The sequence below is a fragment of the Tamandua tetradactyla genome, chromosome 17 (genome assembly GCF_023851605.1).
Source record: "Tamandua tetradactyla isolate mTamTet1 chromosome 17, mTamTet1.pri, whole genome shotgun sequence".
In the NCBI taxonomy this organism is placed as follows: Eukaryota; Metazoa; Chordata; class Mammalia; order Pilosa; family Myrmecophagidae; genus Tamandua; species Tamandua tetradactyla.
Window position 1 is genome coordinate 59593941 of NC_135343.1, and position 17336 is coordinate 59611276.

Consider the following 17336-nt stretch of genomic DNA (forward strand, 5'->3'; position numbering starts at 1 on the left):
ATATAGACCTTCCTCTCTATGACCCCTTCGATTAACTCAGGGATCTCATCAAGTCGTATAATTTTATGTCTCCTTTTGCGTATCTCAAGGTGTAACTGCATGTTGGCATTTTAGGACTGAAAGAGACCTTAAAGACCCTGTGTCCAGTTCCATACCCAACCCCAACCCCAACCACACCTGCCATCCCCCAGTAGCACCAACCACATTGTAAAATAGTATTGATTAATTACAGCTTATGTTTATTGTTTATTATGCGGCTTTTTTCCCCTAGAATGTAAGCACCATAGGAAAGGGATATTCTGTTTTGCTTATTAACAAAGATCCAGAACGCAGAACGGTACCTGGCACATGATAGATTCTCAAGAAATATTTGCTGAATCAAAAAATACATATAGGACAAATTAAGGAAAAGAGTGGGATTCACATTCCAAACTCAATGAAAAACAACTATCAGGAAGATGAACTATGATCCTAGAAACTGGAAGTGAACAACCTGGTATGGAGACTTCAGAGAGGGCAAAGGGGCCGAAGTTACAATGGAGGAATAAAGCTGCCAGGAAGGAAATGAGAGAAAAGGACCAAACGGTCTTTGGAGCTTATGGGACAGAAAGGAAGTTGTGCTCCAAGCTCTAAACACAGAAGCTTTGCTGCGATAGATGCTGTTAGAAACCAGTGTTTTTGCCTTTCCTGCATCAGGATGATCAGAGGGCAGGTGCCTGAGCCAATCAAGAAGATGCATCCTCTGCAGAGGTCAGCATCCTCTGATAGGAGCAAACTAGCTCTAGAAGGGCAGCGGTCAGGGAACTAGGAAGAGGCACAATGCAGGGAACTAACACAGACCCGTCTTTTACCTGGGAGAGTGCGGGCGCTCTCTGGAAGTAAGCGCTGATAGATATTGAATATCCCAGCATTGGAGACCACATGGGGCAATAGATGTTCACCAGCTCTTGTCCCTTCTTCACACTGACACCTGTGGGTACAAGAACTTGACTGAGGTTCTGGGAACTCCAGGGAGAGAAAGACCCATAAACCCTAGAGCTCCCCCAGCCTAGGCTTCATTTTGTCACACCTGGGAGTTCAGCCCACCTTGGACCATGCAGGGCAGGACCCAGGCAAAACTGCCAAGGGCGTGAACTTTCTTCCAGCACCCTCAGTCTGTAGCACAACCTCTTCTGTGCCCACCCTGCCCTATGTGGAACAGCAGAACCCCACTCCCTTCACACTGACCCTGTCAAAGCTCAGGGGCTGGAGGACTCCCAGTGGAATCCTCGGTAATCCTTTACTGCTGTCAGAGTTCTATTTCCAAGATGCAAACCATTCACATTACTACTCTCTTTAAATGACGTCAGTGACACCACAACCTCCAAAGAAACTCCAAAGTCTTCTAGCAGGCTTCCCTGATCTGTCCCTTCTATGCATCCAGCCTAATCTTTGGCCACTCTCACTGAACTCTCAGGAAGAACCTTATGAAACAGCTTAGAGTCAACAGTTTTCTGCCCACAAAAATGTCAGTTATACATCCAGATGCCTGGAAATACTCAGCTCTATCCTGTTCTCCCATGCCTTTTGCAGCAGCTGTTTCTCCTACCTCGAATAACGTCCAACTCATCCACTGGCAAACTTCTCATCCTTTCTGACCTGACTCGAACACCTGTTCGAGTCCTCTCCCACCCTGTCCCACTGTCCCACTGTCCTCTCCGTGGCCTCTGTCCTTCATACATGCTCTCCTATGGCACTTAGATTATATGTGATGGTCTTCCCTAGCAGACTGGAATCTTCCTGAGTCAGTAACTGAGACATATTTATATTTTTATCTCCAGCTTTTATTGTCTATGCCTGTGAAAAACACAAAAAAGTCATTTAGTTGAACTGACAAACTTACCTTTCTTCACTGAGACTTTTCAGTGGGAAGGAGAACAAGCTCACAGGCATGAGAAAAATTCTCGCACAACTGACAGCCACGTTTCTCTTCTACCACTTGGTAACCTCTGGGTCTCTTCTATAAGCACATCCTCAGGGACAGCTGGCGGGCTCTCCTCCCTTGGCTGTGTGTGCACTGGCCCACCCTCCTCTGGTGAGGCAGTCTCTTGTCAGCCCTATTTTTCTCTGGCCTAGCTCTCTTCCTTTCATGTACAGCCTGTTCTGTTTCTTAAGAGTCTTTCCTTATGTAGTCTCTCTCAAAGAGTTCATCTGCAGTAGGGTTCTGACCTTCTCTGCAGGTAGCAGCACCATTCTGAGTCAGGAAGAAGAGATTCTAGGCCCTGCCCTGCCCTGCCATTTACAGGCTGAGGAAAGGGCATTCTCCCATGCTCCGTCCTGCCCCAGGAAGAGCCCCGGTTACTCTCACACTCCATCAGTCACAGAACAGACATCAAGTCTGTGGTTTGTGCTAAAAACTACAGATGAAATGACAAAAAAGACATGCCCCCTTCCCTCAAAAAGTTTATGAATAGATATTTTCATCTAATGAATATCTGATTAAATACTGTTCTTTGGGGACCATGGAATCCCTTTTCCTTACTACTACCTTTTTACGTCCAGACCTACTTGTTCTTCCCCAGCCCCTGGTCTGGGGATGATTCCAGCTTTTTAACCCCTGTGAGGAGGTGGGTCAGTTATTTTCCACCTTCTGCCCTCAGAGTTCTTCTTCCTCATATCCCACATCTCTCCCAGACCAGGGACCCAAAGCCCAGTGAAGGGCTCTCACCGCAGGCTCTCCCAGCTGAACACCCTGTACGGTGGCCCTCGTGAGGACAGCGCCCCCAGCTCACTGAACCACTGGGATAGTGTGGAAGGCAATTTCACTGGAACCTCCTCGGGGGAAAAAGGCCCCTTGCCTGTAGTGGTCAGTCAGCAGAGCATGCAAGGAAGAGGCACTGTGCTTGGGTATCACTCCTGCAGAAGGGAGCGGCAGTGAGGCCAGGGCAGGCACCCAGAACTGTCCACAGAGGAACACAGCTTCCTGTTCGGGAATACACACTCTGAGTCTACCCCAGGGGCCAGAGAGACCTGTGTCTGTCCAAACAAGGGAGGCCTTCCACATCTTGGGGCCAGTGGGACTGTCTTCCCTGCAAACAGCCACACCATCAGGACCAGAGACAAGAGTGTTGGCTGAACAGAAGTATCATCCAGGGCATGGAAGGAGTTTTCCCAGGGAGGTCAGCAGGTAGACAGACTTCTCACTCACAAGCTCCACGGGGCCTGGCCTTTACCCCATTTCAGTTTCTCAAGCAGGCTCAGGGAGGAAGGCTGAGAGCTGGGAGTGCAGCACCCCCTCCTCCAGGAGCCTCCCAGAGCCTGCAGCCGGTACCCACCGTACATGGGGAAGATGTAGCTGAGCACAACCCAGAGCTCTGGGGAGGCTGGCAGCTGCCGCAGGACCTGAGACAGGCTCTGGGTAGATGCTCGAAGGAATGGAGAGAGACGGGTCAGCAGCCCAAACTTGCTGAGGAGCTGAATCACAGGCAGCAGGATAAGTGATTCCTTTGGATAGCACCTGAGAAAGAAAGAGCCCCGAGGAACAGGTGGAATTGTTTGGGAATGGATGCAGCCAAAGCACAGTTCTGTTAGCCTGCACCAGTCCTAGGACCCAGCCACATTGGCCCCTGCTGAGCTTTGTTCAGTTGGGATTTTTCTAATATCTATACTCCGTGAAGTTTTCTCCAGTCTACACTCAGATGAGCCCTTTTGTTCACCTTTTAGCTTTCTGCACAAATTCTTTTTAAAAAATCCACTTCTGGCCTCAGAATGATCTGAACTCATGGAAACTGGCCTAGGCAGAAAGAACAGGGTGCATCCCAGAGGTCAGAAGTGAAAGTGCAGCTCCAAAGTCAAAGTCCAGAGACAAAGGTCCCCTAGGGGACAGAGTGGTAGCCTGGGGCGAAGGCTGCACTCAGGGCAGACAGGGCTGTTCTTCCCTTTCTGCGCCCCCCTTTGCGACCCCCCACTCCCACCCCACGAGTCACTCCACTATTGAGGAAGGTCAACCTTTTGGGGAACCGCCTGGCTCTCCTTAGCATACTTGTGTTACCTTAACCAGCTTCATGTACCTGTCAATGGCAGCTGCTTCTTGGAGAAACTTCTCCTTGAGGCCCTAAATATAGGCTTTCTCCCCACTATACATGGAGAACTCCTTCTGGCCACTGGGCCCCTCGAGGACCATGATGTCAGAGGGAGAGGACAGAGTAGCCCAGTCCAGCTGCCCGTCTGTGAGCTGGTCCATGATAAAACGTTCATAGTTGTCCTCCTGCATTTGCCCAATATAATGAATTCCTGTTGAGAGATGGAAAAAATAAGGTGTCATTGGAATAAGGGGCTGTGGACCAGGAAACAAAGTGGAAAAGGTTGTCTGCATGGCCAAGTCTGTGCAGCCTTGCTACCCACCGTCTCTCTAGTGAGGTGTCACAGAAGAAACTACCATCTCCCTTCCCAGTTAAGCACCCAGCAGAAGTGTATTTGTCAGACCAGGAAAGTGGTACCCAATGAGAAGATGGGGTCTCCAAACAAATGGCCAGCATGGTCCTGTGATGGCTGCTCGAAGCCCCCTGAACATAGACAGAGCCATGTGCCTGCCCCTTCTCCACAAGGCTCACCTGTGTTAAATTCAAGGCCATCCTGTCCAAAGGTATGACAGCAGCCTCCTGCCTTGGTATGTTGTTCCAGCACCAGAACCCATTTGCCAGCTTTGGCTAGAATTACAGCTGTAGCCAACCCCCCAAAGCCACTGCAGATCAGCACCACATCTAGCGTCTCTGGTACTCGGCTGGCTGAGAAAGCTGCAGCAGAGGGGAGAGGGTGGAGGGTGGGTTTCTCAGACAAAAGTAGGGAAAGAGCAAAGAAAAGGAAACCACGGAAAACTTCTCTAGTTTGTACAATGCAAGAAGCCTCCAGAACAGTTTGGCATGGAGCTTCCACCTGAGATGCCTCCAACACTTTCCCTGAGAAATACACAGGACCACCTAGGCAGATGAAGCAGAGCCATTTGGCTTGATCTAAATTATGGACCTGGGAATTTTCCCTACTTTCAAAGAATTTAGTAGGAATCAGTGAGCTACACGAGAAACAAAAAAGAAGGGAAACAATACAGCCTGAGAAACCAAGGTGCAGAGAGAGCTAGGGAAGGAAGATAAGGGGGCAGGGGTGCAGAGAATACATGCTGGCTCCTGAAACCATCCACTCACAAGCGATTTATCTTTGAAAGATGCAGGGTCTGCAGATAACAGTGAAGCCATAGAATCATGTGGTGGGTCTTAGAGAGCCTGACACAAGAGGATTGGGCAGGACAGAGCTGCTCATGACATCTAAATGATTTCAGAAACTCAGAAATTTCAGCACCAAACCTTATTGGGGTACTCTGGAAGCAGGGCTGCTGGGGCAGCAGCTTAACAGAACACAAAACTGACAGTATCTGGTACCCACTGGTGGTACTAAGTGGGCAATTCCTGCACAAAATTGTTCTTTAAGAAGTCACACTCACAAGGAACTGAGGGTTCCAGTTTTCAAGCTGCAAGAGAACTGCACAAACTTTGTAGCTTTCAAAAGTTTGGGGAGGGAATCTGAAAAATACATTTTATATCATGGCCCTGAACATATGTAAACAGAAGTTTCACAATATAGTAATTACCCTATCAATAATGTGCTGATATTTTTTATTCTGCATTTGGGAGTGGGATGCATGGTCTCTACTGCATTTTAAAGTGGTAGCTGCAACCCACCAAATTTATTTCAGGACCCACTAAGAGTTCACCTCCTGGTATGAAACACAGCTAAACCAGTCATCTCATGTTAAGACTAGCCCAGAGATGTGGGGTGACTAGATAAGGTTTAATCAGGAAGTTAGCTACAGAGTCCAAGCTAAAACTCTGATCTCAAAAGTCCAGACTATCGGATCTTCCACTTAAGCCAGTAGTGTTTCCAACTGTGTTGCAAGACGTGTAGCCCAGATTCTAAAATTCATGGTAAAGAGACCCTGAAGGTAAAACAGGGGATTCCACTTTTTAAAGTAGAACTCTTTCTTCAAAACTTAGAAGCACTCACAAAACGTGTTAAAGATGACAGGGGAGGGACTCTGGTTGACAGGAGAGCGAGGCACCCTCTATCCAGCCTGCCCCAAAGTTTTAGAACCAGGGTCGGCACCCTGAGTTGGACCACCCAGAACCCGTCAAATGATTTGATCAGCAACTTGTAGCCATCTAAGGAAGCTGGAAAAGATTTCGAGGCAGCTCCTCCAACCGGAGCCCACTGGGAGGACTCACGACAAAGGGAAGGTCCTACACCCACGAGGGTAGAGATCTCTCCTTATCTAGCCCAGGAGCCGCGAGGCGGCCAAGAAGCAGGACCGCGACTGTGCGGAGCGAGACCTTGGCCCGCCCAGGGCAGTGCCGGCGCCCTTGAGACATCTATTCCCCGGGCTTTCCCGTGGCAGGCGCTACAGTGAGTCCCGCATTTCACATATGAGGAAACTGAGGCCCGGCCGGAAAGGAGGAGCGAACCCGCGAGGACTGACGAGCGCAGCCCCGGACCCCAGGGCCTCTCCCGCCGACCTTGCTTGAGGACCCGCTTCCTGGCCTCCTTGCCGGTCACCAGGGGCGCCGGGGGCCGCTGTGCATCCTCGGAGAAGGGGTTCCGGGATCTGCCCGCGAACAGCCCCACGTAAGCTTTGCGGAGGACGGAGAGCGGCAGCCCCGCCAGCAGCACCAGTGAGAGCCACGTCGCGCCGGCGCCTTTGCGAGCACTGGGTGGGCTGCAGGCGCTCTCCTGTTTATCGCCGCGGCGGCGCCGCCACACTCCGCAGCACTACGCCCCACACAGCTCATCATGCCCCGCTCCCCCGAAGGCGGAGGCGGCTTCACTCTGCACGCGGACCCTTGTCGGTGGCAGGTGAACGCGTGGGAGTGGATTGAGACCTCCGGCGGCCCGTAGTCCTTTGCCCGCTGGATGTGCAGCTCGTGGGGCAGGCAGGCGCTGTGGGCTTGCGCGGACAGGTTCTGCGCGTGCGCGGGGAGGGGCCGCCCGGGCTGCGAGGTTCCCCTAGTCAATGTGCTGACCACGGCAGGACCGCGCCCGGCGAAGATCCGAGGAGAGGCAATGGGCCGTGCGGATGACCACCGTGGGGCAGGACTGGGCTGAGAGTCGTGGGACTGAGAGAGAATGAAAACTGGGAGACAGGGGACCTCGGTTCTGGTCACGGCTCTGCCGCGCAGTCGCTGACTCACTCGAGGCAACTTGCTTTCCTCAATTTCCCCTCTTAGCAGTGAGGACGTGGTGGTCAGGGGTCCCCAAGCAGCTCCTAGCTGCCTGGGTATCTTGGAGAATTGAGCTCTCCAGCTCGTGACAGCCCAGCAAGCACCGTGCCCCGGGTCTCCAAAAGGGACGTAATTTGGCCGAGGCATCCCTCTGCGGACCGCATTGCCTGTGCGTCCCCTGGTCTCTGGCTGGTCCCCAGGCCACCCCCTTCACGCGGGTGGTCAAGCGACAAGCATGCTGAAGGATCCGAGAAGCTGTGCACGTTTGGACTCAGTGTATTGATGAAACACCTATTCAGGGAGTTTTAGCTCCAGGAAGCAGTGCCTTTCCCGCAGCGAGAGAGCATGCTAAATACTCCAGTGATTCTAAAGGATCTCTCCTGAAAGAAAGGCCATTTCCTTAGGTCCATCTCTAAGGAAATTGCTGATGTTAGGAATCAGTGCGTCTTACCCCAAATAGAAATCCCACTTTGTTACTGGCAGCCAATTATTAGGGAATTCAGATCATACTCGCACTGTGAAGGGACAACCTCATAGACGGACTACCTTCCCTTCTCAAGTCACATGAGTCTGAGAGGTTTGACTGTCAGTCGTGTATCGGCAATGTGCTCACTTGGGATCCCTCTGAGGATTGTTGAGTTGGCAAAAATTGGACCGATGATGTTAATTTCTCCCAAATTGTACGATCCTGTCCATTCCTTTCCCTGAGGCAGACAATGTGAGGTGGAAGACTTAGTATTTGCCAGACTAGCTAGGCAGCTGTCACATGTGCAGATTCTGTAAAAACGGAGGGAAGGGAAGTAGGTTGTGTTGCATTTTGAGTTTGTACCAGCATAGAAACCAAGTCTAGTTTTTTAAGCCCCCCAGAACCAACCCAACGTGGGACCTGGGCAGAGCCTAAGCACTTCAGCTGTGACCACCAACCAAGGTGTCACCTGTTAGCTTCACCCCTTCGATAAGTTGCCCAGGTCCCAGTAACTTCACCATCAGAAACAGGCCCTGCCACTCACAGGTCAGATGCTGCATTTGGGACTTTGAGAATCCAGCCCCTTGACTCCTACTAGGACATTCCTTCTCTCCATCCTGTGGCACAAGGAGTAAAAGGTAGGCATTTGGCTAAGGCAGCTTATTTATTTAGAGTAAATTCATAGCTACTTAAAGATTTTAAAAGTCACTTTTTCTCAACAGATATAATGATGATGAAACCAGTTTGTCTGTTTGGTTTTGCAGGGATGAGAATTCAAAGACCTCAGAGACTTCTTTCAGCATGCACAGGAACCTCCTTCACCCTGGTGATGGCACAAAGGGACTGTTTTCTTACTCGTAGCCTGAATGACTGCCAAGAAGGAAGGCCAAGGTAGAGCAGTTGGATCTCTGGCTCTCTCCGATGCTTCTGATCTCAGGCCTTACTGAACCCCTTTCAGAACTTAAGGACAAAGCTCACTTGAACAAATGCTTTTGAGTCATGAATGAAAAATCCTGCTCTTTCCGTAATGAGAAAGAATTAACAGATGGACAAGTAAGCAAGCACTCCTATCTGGGAAATATGGTGGGTTTGGAATATATTGTTAATATAGGTGAGACAGAGCATAGTAAGAGAATGTGGAGATTTGGAAATATTTGGTTAAAACCTTCTTATAGTCCTCTTTGTTCTATTCAAAGGAGTTCTGTTCATCTCTTGAGTTGGTAACCTTTCCCAATAGATTATTTTCTAACTGGGTTTTTTTCTTTTTTTACTTTTCTTAGTTAGAAGGAAGAATTTGAATGAGGAATTTCTGAAGAAATCTGTTATTTCCTAGGCTTGGATTGTTCACCTTAATAGCCCCTTCATTGTTATTCCCCTGCTTTGACCTGATCATCCGGGCCTCTTGGTTCCATGTGACGTGACGGGTCTTTGTGTGAACTGGCAGCCAACCCTACATTTGCTACCTTTCTTCCAGCTTCCCCAGAAATGGACTTATATGAAGCTTGTTAGAGTCAGTGGCCAGACCTGGCCCAAAGCCTTTGCTTTGGGACTCCACTAAAGTTTTCTTAACCACAGTAAGATAAGTGAGCTGTCCTTCCAGAGAGAAGTATTTGGGTGCTGGAGGGACTGACTTCGAGAGGGTAAGAAATAACAAAGTGAATCCTGAGTGCACAGATCTCTGTGGGGAATGGTTCAGCATGACGAATCACCACGTGCTTTGTAGCATAGTCCCACGCTAACAGAGCTGAAAACCTAAGAGGACTACAGGAGGTGGTTCCTGTGCCCAAAGCAGCAGGGAGTCTGACTGGGGAGACAGGCTTTTTGCTTAGGAACTTGTGCTACATACACAGCAGCCCCAGCACTTACAGGGAGAAGTCACTGTCGTCCAGATGGTGAAGGATGTGGCCTTGAGAAGGTGGAATTGATCTTAAAAGGCCTGGGCGAAACAAGGAAGTTGGGGGTATATTCTGGAGCAAAGCCCACCAGGCACGGGCAGGAAGTACAGAAAGAAACCCCGGCAAGCGTGTTCATGGGGTTGACATGGTAGAAAATAATGCTTAGGCATCAGCGGCCAGCTGTGAGGGAGTTTGCTGAGCTCTGGAGTGTTTTGGCATCCATTCTTGTGTCCAGGACATGAAAAAATCAAAGCTGTGGTTAAGAAATGTTTAGTTGATGATAATATGAGTCATGAATGAAAAATCATAAGTCTTGGCATAAGCAACAATTCCTTTATTAGTTTTTTTCCCTTTTATTTATTTTTAGAGAAAATATTACATTCATGTGGTTCACAATCCGGAAGGTACAGAAGTTTGTATGTAGCGTGAGAAAGCTATCTTTTGTTTTATGTTATCGACAAGTTACCACAGTTAACATTTTTCTTTCAGTTTTAGAGATGCAAAGCTTTATTTTTTTCGTTGGTTGCTGTAGGTGGGGGCCATTCACTCTCCAGTGTGTTGTAGCACTTTCCACTCAAGCCCACGTAGTATGTCAGCAAGCTTTTATATCCTTGCTAAGCTAAATGAAAAATGTTATCTCAGAGTAGTTTTAATTGGTATTTCTCTTATTATCAGTGACATTGAGCATTTTTTATATACTAAAGCCCTCTATGTGTTTCCTTTCATAAACCATCCATATCCTTCGCCCGTTTTTCTAATTGTTTTTCTTTTATTACTGATTTGTGAAAAATTTTTTTTAACATATTGGGAAATAAGTCATGTGTCTATGATACGAGTTGCAAACAATTGTTTGGTTTTTCTTTTTGTCTCAAGTAAGGAAGACGTTTCGCTGAGGAGAAAGATCATAAAAAACTGCCTCACTGAACTTCACTCACTCAGAGCCCTGAGACCTTTAGGAAAGCCAAGACCTTTGCATTAAGATTTTCAAGATAACATTAGCTAAGCCTTTTGCACGTTTTCTTAAGACCAGAGTAAACAGAAATGTTCCTTGCAGTTAACTTCTCTGGAGTTGATCCATTTACTTTGTGGTACTGGGAAAAGCTGCCACATTTAAACTGTCATCTTTGAGGGATCAATATGTGTCTGCGAAATTGACCCTGGTCGTGTCTTACAGGTTGAACAAGTGTCTGCTGTCTGCTTCTCACCATGTGGCAAAGAGAACAGTATTCTTCCCACATTCAGAGGAATTCCTGTACGTACCAACCATACCTCAGTGCCCCCTGCCAACAAAGCACTGGGTGTGGGGGTCGAGGATGCCACTGACCCTCCTCCAAGAACTCACACTAAGGGGAGGGAAGTTAGGGCACAGACACGCAAACCACAGCCTCGATATGGGAGGATAATTGCCACAGTGACGCAGTGTGTAGAATGCAGTAGGAATATCAGAGGCACACCATGATCTCAGATGAGTTGTATAAAGTTCTGTTTGTTTACTACTCAAGCAGAGTGTACACTTGCCCCGCACGCCCTCCAACTTCTCCAGCAAAGTTGGAGTTTCCCACGTGCGTCACTTTAAGGTCAGCTTTGATCAGTCCTTCAGGGCAGCTGGATCCTTCCAGCTTCCAGTTTCAGAGGGCCGATGTACAGTGGGTGGGAGCGACTGTGTGGACAGGCCCGGCTCCCCCCCTCACCCTAATGGTCAGCTGCCCCTCCAGATCTCGGAGCTGAAAAACCTTGGCATCCTCCGGGCCCTGACAACGGACACTGATACCTGGGAGCCAGGTGGTAAGATCCCCTGGGCCCTTGGAGTTGGGGTGGGACCCAAGTGACATGGCCTCATGGATCTTCCTCTCACCGTTTGAGTTTCTCACTCCTTGTCCTGCAGAATTTTGTATGTTTGTTGTTCCTCAAGAAAAATTAGAGTCAGGAAATGACTCTTTGTCTAGGAGTCAGGAAACCTCTTCTTTGTCTGCTGGTGGCTTACTGTGCACCTCTGGACAAGTCACAGAATCTCTGGTCTGTGAGGACATGGTACTATGTCTCTTACCCTCAAAGAGATAGCATGACAAGGAAGTGAGATGATATGTGTGTTAAAAGGCTTTACAGTATAGGCTCTTTCCTATGCTATATTTGAAGTTCATTCTACTTAACAGTTTATTACAGAGAAAGCGTACTCACCAATTTTTAGTAGTTGTTCCAGAGTCACATATCCCAGGTTTAAATGCTGGCGCTCTCATCCCCTCGGCCTCACCGCCACCAACTGTATGACCTTGAACAAATTACCTACACTTTCTAACCCTCAGTTTCCTCATCTGTAAAACAAGTTTTATATCAGAAACATTTTCATAGGGATATTGTAAGGAGTAAGTCAGTGAATATAACATGCTTAGCACACAGACTATGAATCATACTGAGGGCATGTTAGTATGTATTGTTATCTTTAAATCATGCCAACTGAAAATGCAATCTCCAGATATATGGTGCTTTTAAAAAATATTCTAATGTAGAAAAATCATTTGGAGGTCTCTGAAGTTTCTTTTAACAAAGTTTTGTCTTTATCATCTGATGACACACTCCATAATTATTAATGATTTACCTTAAATACCAAGATATCTCCTGGTAAAGTAACAACTGACATAGATGTGCCAAATACCTTTAATTGTATTAAATAACTTACATTTTTTTGTTCATATTGCGCTCAGCTAATTTGAATTAATAGGCTGACAAATCAGTAATGCCATTTACTATCTGAAGAAGAGGGAAAGTGCCTAAAGAAAGGAGGCAGCTATGGAAAAAGATAAAGAATCAAACTAACTGTGAGCTCTGTTCTAGCCTGAAGATATGTCTTCGGCCCGCTGTTCTTCTGTCAGCCAGGAGAAAAGAGTCCTTGTGTTGGAATTGTCTTCACAAGTAGGAGAGCCCACCTCGTTCTGAGAGGAAGCTGGGAAAGAGATGCTTTTAGACTTGGACTTTTGTCTCCTTCTTTAGCACCAGGTTGATTTTGCCAGTTGGTATCTGGTGCCGTTTACACATCTCGCTCACAATTTCAGATCAAGTCATGAGTGGGTGGGGGTGTGAGGAGTGAAAGATACATCAGCTCGCTTATTGAGAGTTCGAAGGGCAAAGAATCAGGTTGCGTGTAGGAAAGGGGATGGACAGTGAAAAGACCCTTTTTGCTTCGTAGTGAGCTTTCATTACTGTCCTTCCACTTTGTCCCTCCTTTTCGTCTCCCAAGCAACCAGCGTGCTAGAAGTAAGTTTTGTTTTCTTGACCCTCCAAGATTGTGTATTCTATATTCTGTTGGAGTTGTCTAGAGTGGAAGCCCTGGGGCTAGACTAGATTTGGATAGCATTCTATTTGATTTGCAAGAGTGGCTGAGAGATGTCCTAAACTACTTTTACCATTGAAGTAGGAGGGATCATAGTTTTTAGCATTGAACTGAGGTTTTTCTGCCCTTCATCCTGTCTGCTAGAGTCCTCTCTAGCAAATTGGAGAGCCCAGAGAGAGGACACAGCCATTTGAGCTACAGAATAACAGCTGTGGTTTGGAGAAAGGGGCTGTGTAGTAGCTTTAGAGAACCTGTTTTGCAGCTTTTTCCCCCTTTTCTTTTGATTCCTTCATTCCGCAAGCAGGCACTGAGGTAGGTTCCAGGAAGCCTGCCTCAGGTAGCTCATGGTCTAGTGAGAAGGACTGATGACACTGCATAATAAGCCCTGAGTGTTGGTGTCTCAGAGAAGTGGCTCCTGTCCAGGCCGTTATGATCAAAGAAGGCCTCCAGTTAAGGGTAAGGTCACTCACCTACATGGTGAGAAGGAGCTCTGCCAGCAGGGGTTGGAAGTGACCCTCCAGGGTACTGAGGACTAAGGTGAAACTTCAGGTAGTTCTCAATAATCCCAGGGCAAAGCTGAGAGGCCAGAAGGACCCAGACTGTGAATGTACTTACATGCTGTGCCAAAGAGTTTGGCTTTTACCATGAGGTAGAATCCCTGAAGGATTTTGAACTATGTGGATGTTGACATCAGATCTTTTTTGAAAGCTCTCTCTGCTAGCCATGTGAAGAGGGGATTGGAGGGAGCAAGACCAAAGGCAGGCGGCCAGGGTTGGGGCTGCTGCAGTCGTCCACACATGCCTGGATCTCAGAGGGCCTCTTTTTCCCACTGTTGCAGTTGTGAGTAGAGGTGCTCAGGGCCCAGGAAGAATGGGAACCCATGGACAGCATCCAGCCAGAGACAGGTAATTGAAGGAATGGCACTGACTTCACATGTCCCAGCTGCTAGCAGAGGCCACATCCCATGTAGGTAGCCAATACTTTGGGAAGGCAGAATCCCTGAGTATTCTCATTTTAGCTACGTGACATAGCCTAAACTCTGTTTCCCAAATCCAGAGATAATGACCTTCTCCCTCTGGGGAAAGTGGGAATGAATGCTGCAGGGAAAGGACCCATCCTCTCCCAGCCCTGTGAGAAGATGGGGAGGGCCTGGGTCAGGGTCAGCCTCTGCAGGGTGGCGAGGTGGGCAAAAGGACAGAGGCACAGAGTTCCACCCACCAGATACCACCATCTCCTGACCGAACCAGCTGTAGCTGTGGGTGTCTGATGGTTGGCTGGGAGGTGACCACCGGGAGGCCATCAGTCAATGTTTGCTGACCGAATGGTTACCTTTATGAATCCTGGAGTGTCTTCCTTTTGCCACAGGGAGCGGGGCCAGCACAGAACAACCTGGGCAGCTAATCTCCTTTAGCAAGGTCCTACAGCATTTTCGAACTCTAGAACTCTCCTCCTTCAAAGTGCAGCTGTGGGGAGGTTTTGGGTCTCAAGCAAAGTAGTGGTATCCCAGGAGCCAGGCCTCCATCCTATCAGAACAGAGCCCTGAAAGCTGCCAGTTGTGGGCTTTGACTTAACTAAGGAATCTGGAAGTCCAGGATCAGGGGAAGCTGCAGACCCGTGTCTCACGCAAGGCCCTACGCCTCTCAGGGACGTGCCATGGACTCCCGTGCCCTGGGTATGGGCGTGCGTGCACCTGTCCCCTGCTCTTCCCACTCAGGAACAGGGAAGTTTGGGCTCAAGTGCCAGGTGGTTCTTTGGGGAAGTAGGGCAGCCTGTCCAGACAGCTGAGTGGTTCATGGCCAATGCAAGAGAATAAACCATCCCTTTAGGGAGCCAAAAACTATTTGGGAATTTATGAATTATGCAGGAATGGAGAAAGAAGGAATATTGGGTAGAATAAAAGCTGGGGTGCTTTCTGGAGCATAGAATCTTATGTAACTAGTGGTAAGTTGAGGGGAATATGATTTCAGACCTTTAGTCTAAAAACTGGCTCGAAAGAGAGAGGCTGAAAAGCCAGAAATAAGATTGATTATCGGTCCCAGAGAACCAGAAGCTACCCAAATAGGAATATTCCAAGGCCCGTGACCGAGGCCCCAGGCCCAGAGAGGCCAATATAACCTGGTTTAGGAAGTTTCCAGTTATGCCTTCCAGTTTAGCTCCAAGAGTCTCTACTAAACTCTCTCCCCACCGGCTCTCATTCTGGATGTTGTGAGCAGGCGGCTATGCTTTGTAACTTATGCTCCTTACAGGGTAAAGCAGCTTTGCTTGGAAACTTGGCCTGACTGTTGTCTGAGCACATGGACTGCTCTAGCCTCACTGGGAGTCAGGGAAATAGCAACTTTGGAGAAGCCTAAAGCAGCAAATGCAGAGAACTGGCCGATAATGCCTTTGCTTATGGAGATCCCTTCCTCCTTGTAAAGACCTTGGACGCTAGGAGAGCCTGACTGCATACTGCAGAGCTGCTCACAGCTTCTGCCCCAAAGACCAGCCAGTGGTCAGAAGCTCCTTCTTGTGAGAACTGTCCCCATACATGGGCTTGACGTTCAGTTTGAGAAGGCAGGCAAGCCCACTCTGCCCACTGCCTCCTACTTCCTCCATAGGAGAGAATCCAGCCAAATGTTCACAGGACTGGGCTTGCAGCCCCCTGGCACTGCCTCTTTGGGCCTCCTAAGTTCCACCAGGGCCTCGGTGAAGAAAGGGAGTTGGTCCTGACCATCACTCAGTGTAAGTGCCAGTCCATCCCAGTGGGACACTGCAGCCATGTGGGCCCCATGTGGTGAAGGTTGCAGCCCCATGGGTCCCCGTGGTGGCAGTCCCGGTCGTGTGTGCCCCCATGGTGGTGGTTTTGGTCCCATGTGCCCCCCATGGTGGTGGCCCAGGCCCTGTGGGCCCCCTTGGTGGAGGTCACAACCCCGTGCACCCCCATGGTGCTGAGGCTAAGCATGGAGTGGCTTTGCATGTACCCTGTTGGTGGTAGGGGGTGGGAGCTGAGGCATGGAATCCAGGAGAGCAGGGTGTCTTGAGCACAGTCTAGATCCCCCTTGTCCATTCTCTGTGAAGCCCCTAGGCCTCCCCTGAGGGCAAGCCAACAGTGGGCGTGGGCCTGTCTGAGTTTAGGTAGCCTGGACAGCGGAGACCCAGTGCATGGCCGAGTCCCCCAGACCATCTTCAAGCAGCTCACTGGCTCCAAGTTTGGCTGCACCTTCCATGGACACGACTGGGAAAGTCTGGGCTTCCAGGGTAAGAGGAAGGAATGGTTCATCCTCCTTTCTTTGATCCCTAATCCCAGGACCAGTTCAAGAGGCCGGGTAACCCTCATGATGATAACCCATCATGCCAGTCCCATGAGATGACACACCTGGGGGAAAGCATGCCGGGGAGAGGGCACGGAGAGGTGCAGAGGTCACAGGATGGAGCAGGGGAAGCAGCTGAAGGGCAGAAGTTCATCATGGGCTTGCAGACCCTTGGGAAACCTTTCCTCTAAGTACTGGGGGCCCTGGGAGTGATGTGACTTGGAAATCTGTGTGTGTGTGTGGGGGGGGGGTCACGCTCTTTTAAAATAGTGATAAGCTTTTATTTTATATCATTTTACATTTTAAGTGAAACCGAATGATCTCAACTGTTTCTGGATCGTGCTACCTGGGTTATTCAAAATCATAACATTCCATTTCTAAAAAGGAGGAAAATATCTTCATTTGAAAGTGAATTTTATATACGTGTAATTAGTTGGTTGTTTGTCAGTATTGACAGCGTGTTTACCCTTCTCTGTTGAAATATTTCCTCCATGTAAACAATGTTATGATCTTTGTTTCAGCCATCTAACATAATTTAGAAACTTCAAGAAAAAAAGGATATTCTGTTGTATTTTCCCAAATATTTATTTTCTGTTGTTCCTTGTTCCTTTCTCCTTTCTGATACTCCAGGATTCCTTCTTTTATCATTTCCTTTCATTTCAAGAACTCTCTGAAGTCAAATTTTAGAGCATATCTTCTGTTACAGCACCGTAGATCTCTGAGTCTGTGTCCAGTTTTCCCTCTGCTGTTAGATTGTGTGATCACTATGCTTCTGTCTTCACCTTCACGAATTCTTCCCTCTGTCACTATTCTGTTCTTGAGCCCATCCAGTGAATTTTTCCTTTTAGTTTCTCTCTTTTTCAGTTCTCAAGTTCCTATTGGTTTTCTTTATGTCTCTTTCTTTGCTTTTTCATTTCTCTCAAATATTTGCTCTTCAAAAGCATTTTTTATGATCCCTGCAATATTACACAGATTTGGTGGCTTGAAAGGACAAAAATATATTATCTTTCACTTTCTGTAGTCCAGAAGTCCAACACAGATTCGCTGGGCTACAGTCAACATGATAGCAGGGCGGCCTCGCCTTCTCCACCTGAGCATCTGTACAGGTTCCAG

The 17336-nt window shown here is 48.4% G+C and overlaps 1 protein-coding gene and 1 long non-coding RNA gene across 2 annotated transcripts; one reads left to right on the top strand and one right to left on the bottom strand.

Moving 5' to 3' along the window:
• Positions 1-3399: 3399 nt before the first annotated feature.
• On the bottom strand, positions 3400-6818 carry LOC143661167 (all-trans-retinol 13,14-reductase-like). The gene is made up of 4 exons (XM_077134739.1): positions 6809-6818; positions 6543-6722; positions 4050-4272; positions 3400-3496 (listed from the first exon to the last, which is right to left on the bottom strand). The coding sequence occupies exons 1-3, from the start codon at positions 6816-6818 to the stop codon at positions 4094-4096; spliced, it is 369 nt and encodes a 122-aa protein (XP_076990854.1). The 3' UTR covers positions 3400-3496; positions 4050-4093.
• Positions 6819-7003: 185 nt separating this feature from the next.
• LOC143661274 (uncharacterized) lies at positions 7004-15743 on the top strand. The gene is made up of 4 exons (XR_013164484.1): positions 7004-8348; positions 8475-8763; positions 10780-10857; positions 11321-15743. It is a non-coding gene; the product is annotated as an uncharacterized LOC143661274 (long non-coding RNA).
• Positions 15744-17336: the final 1593 nt, after the last annotated feature.

Excerpts from the sequence above, each read along its gene's own strand:
- LOC143661167 (XM_077134739.1), bottom strand. Across the intron at positions 4,273-6,542 it reads GAAGCGGGTCCTCAAGCAAG|GAATTCATTATATTGGGCAA; the intron begins GTCGGCGGGAGA and ends ATCTCTCAACAG.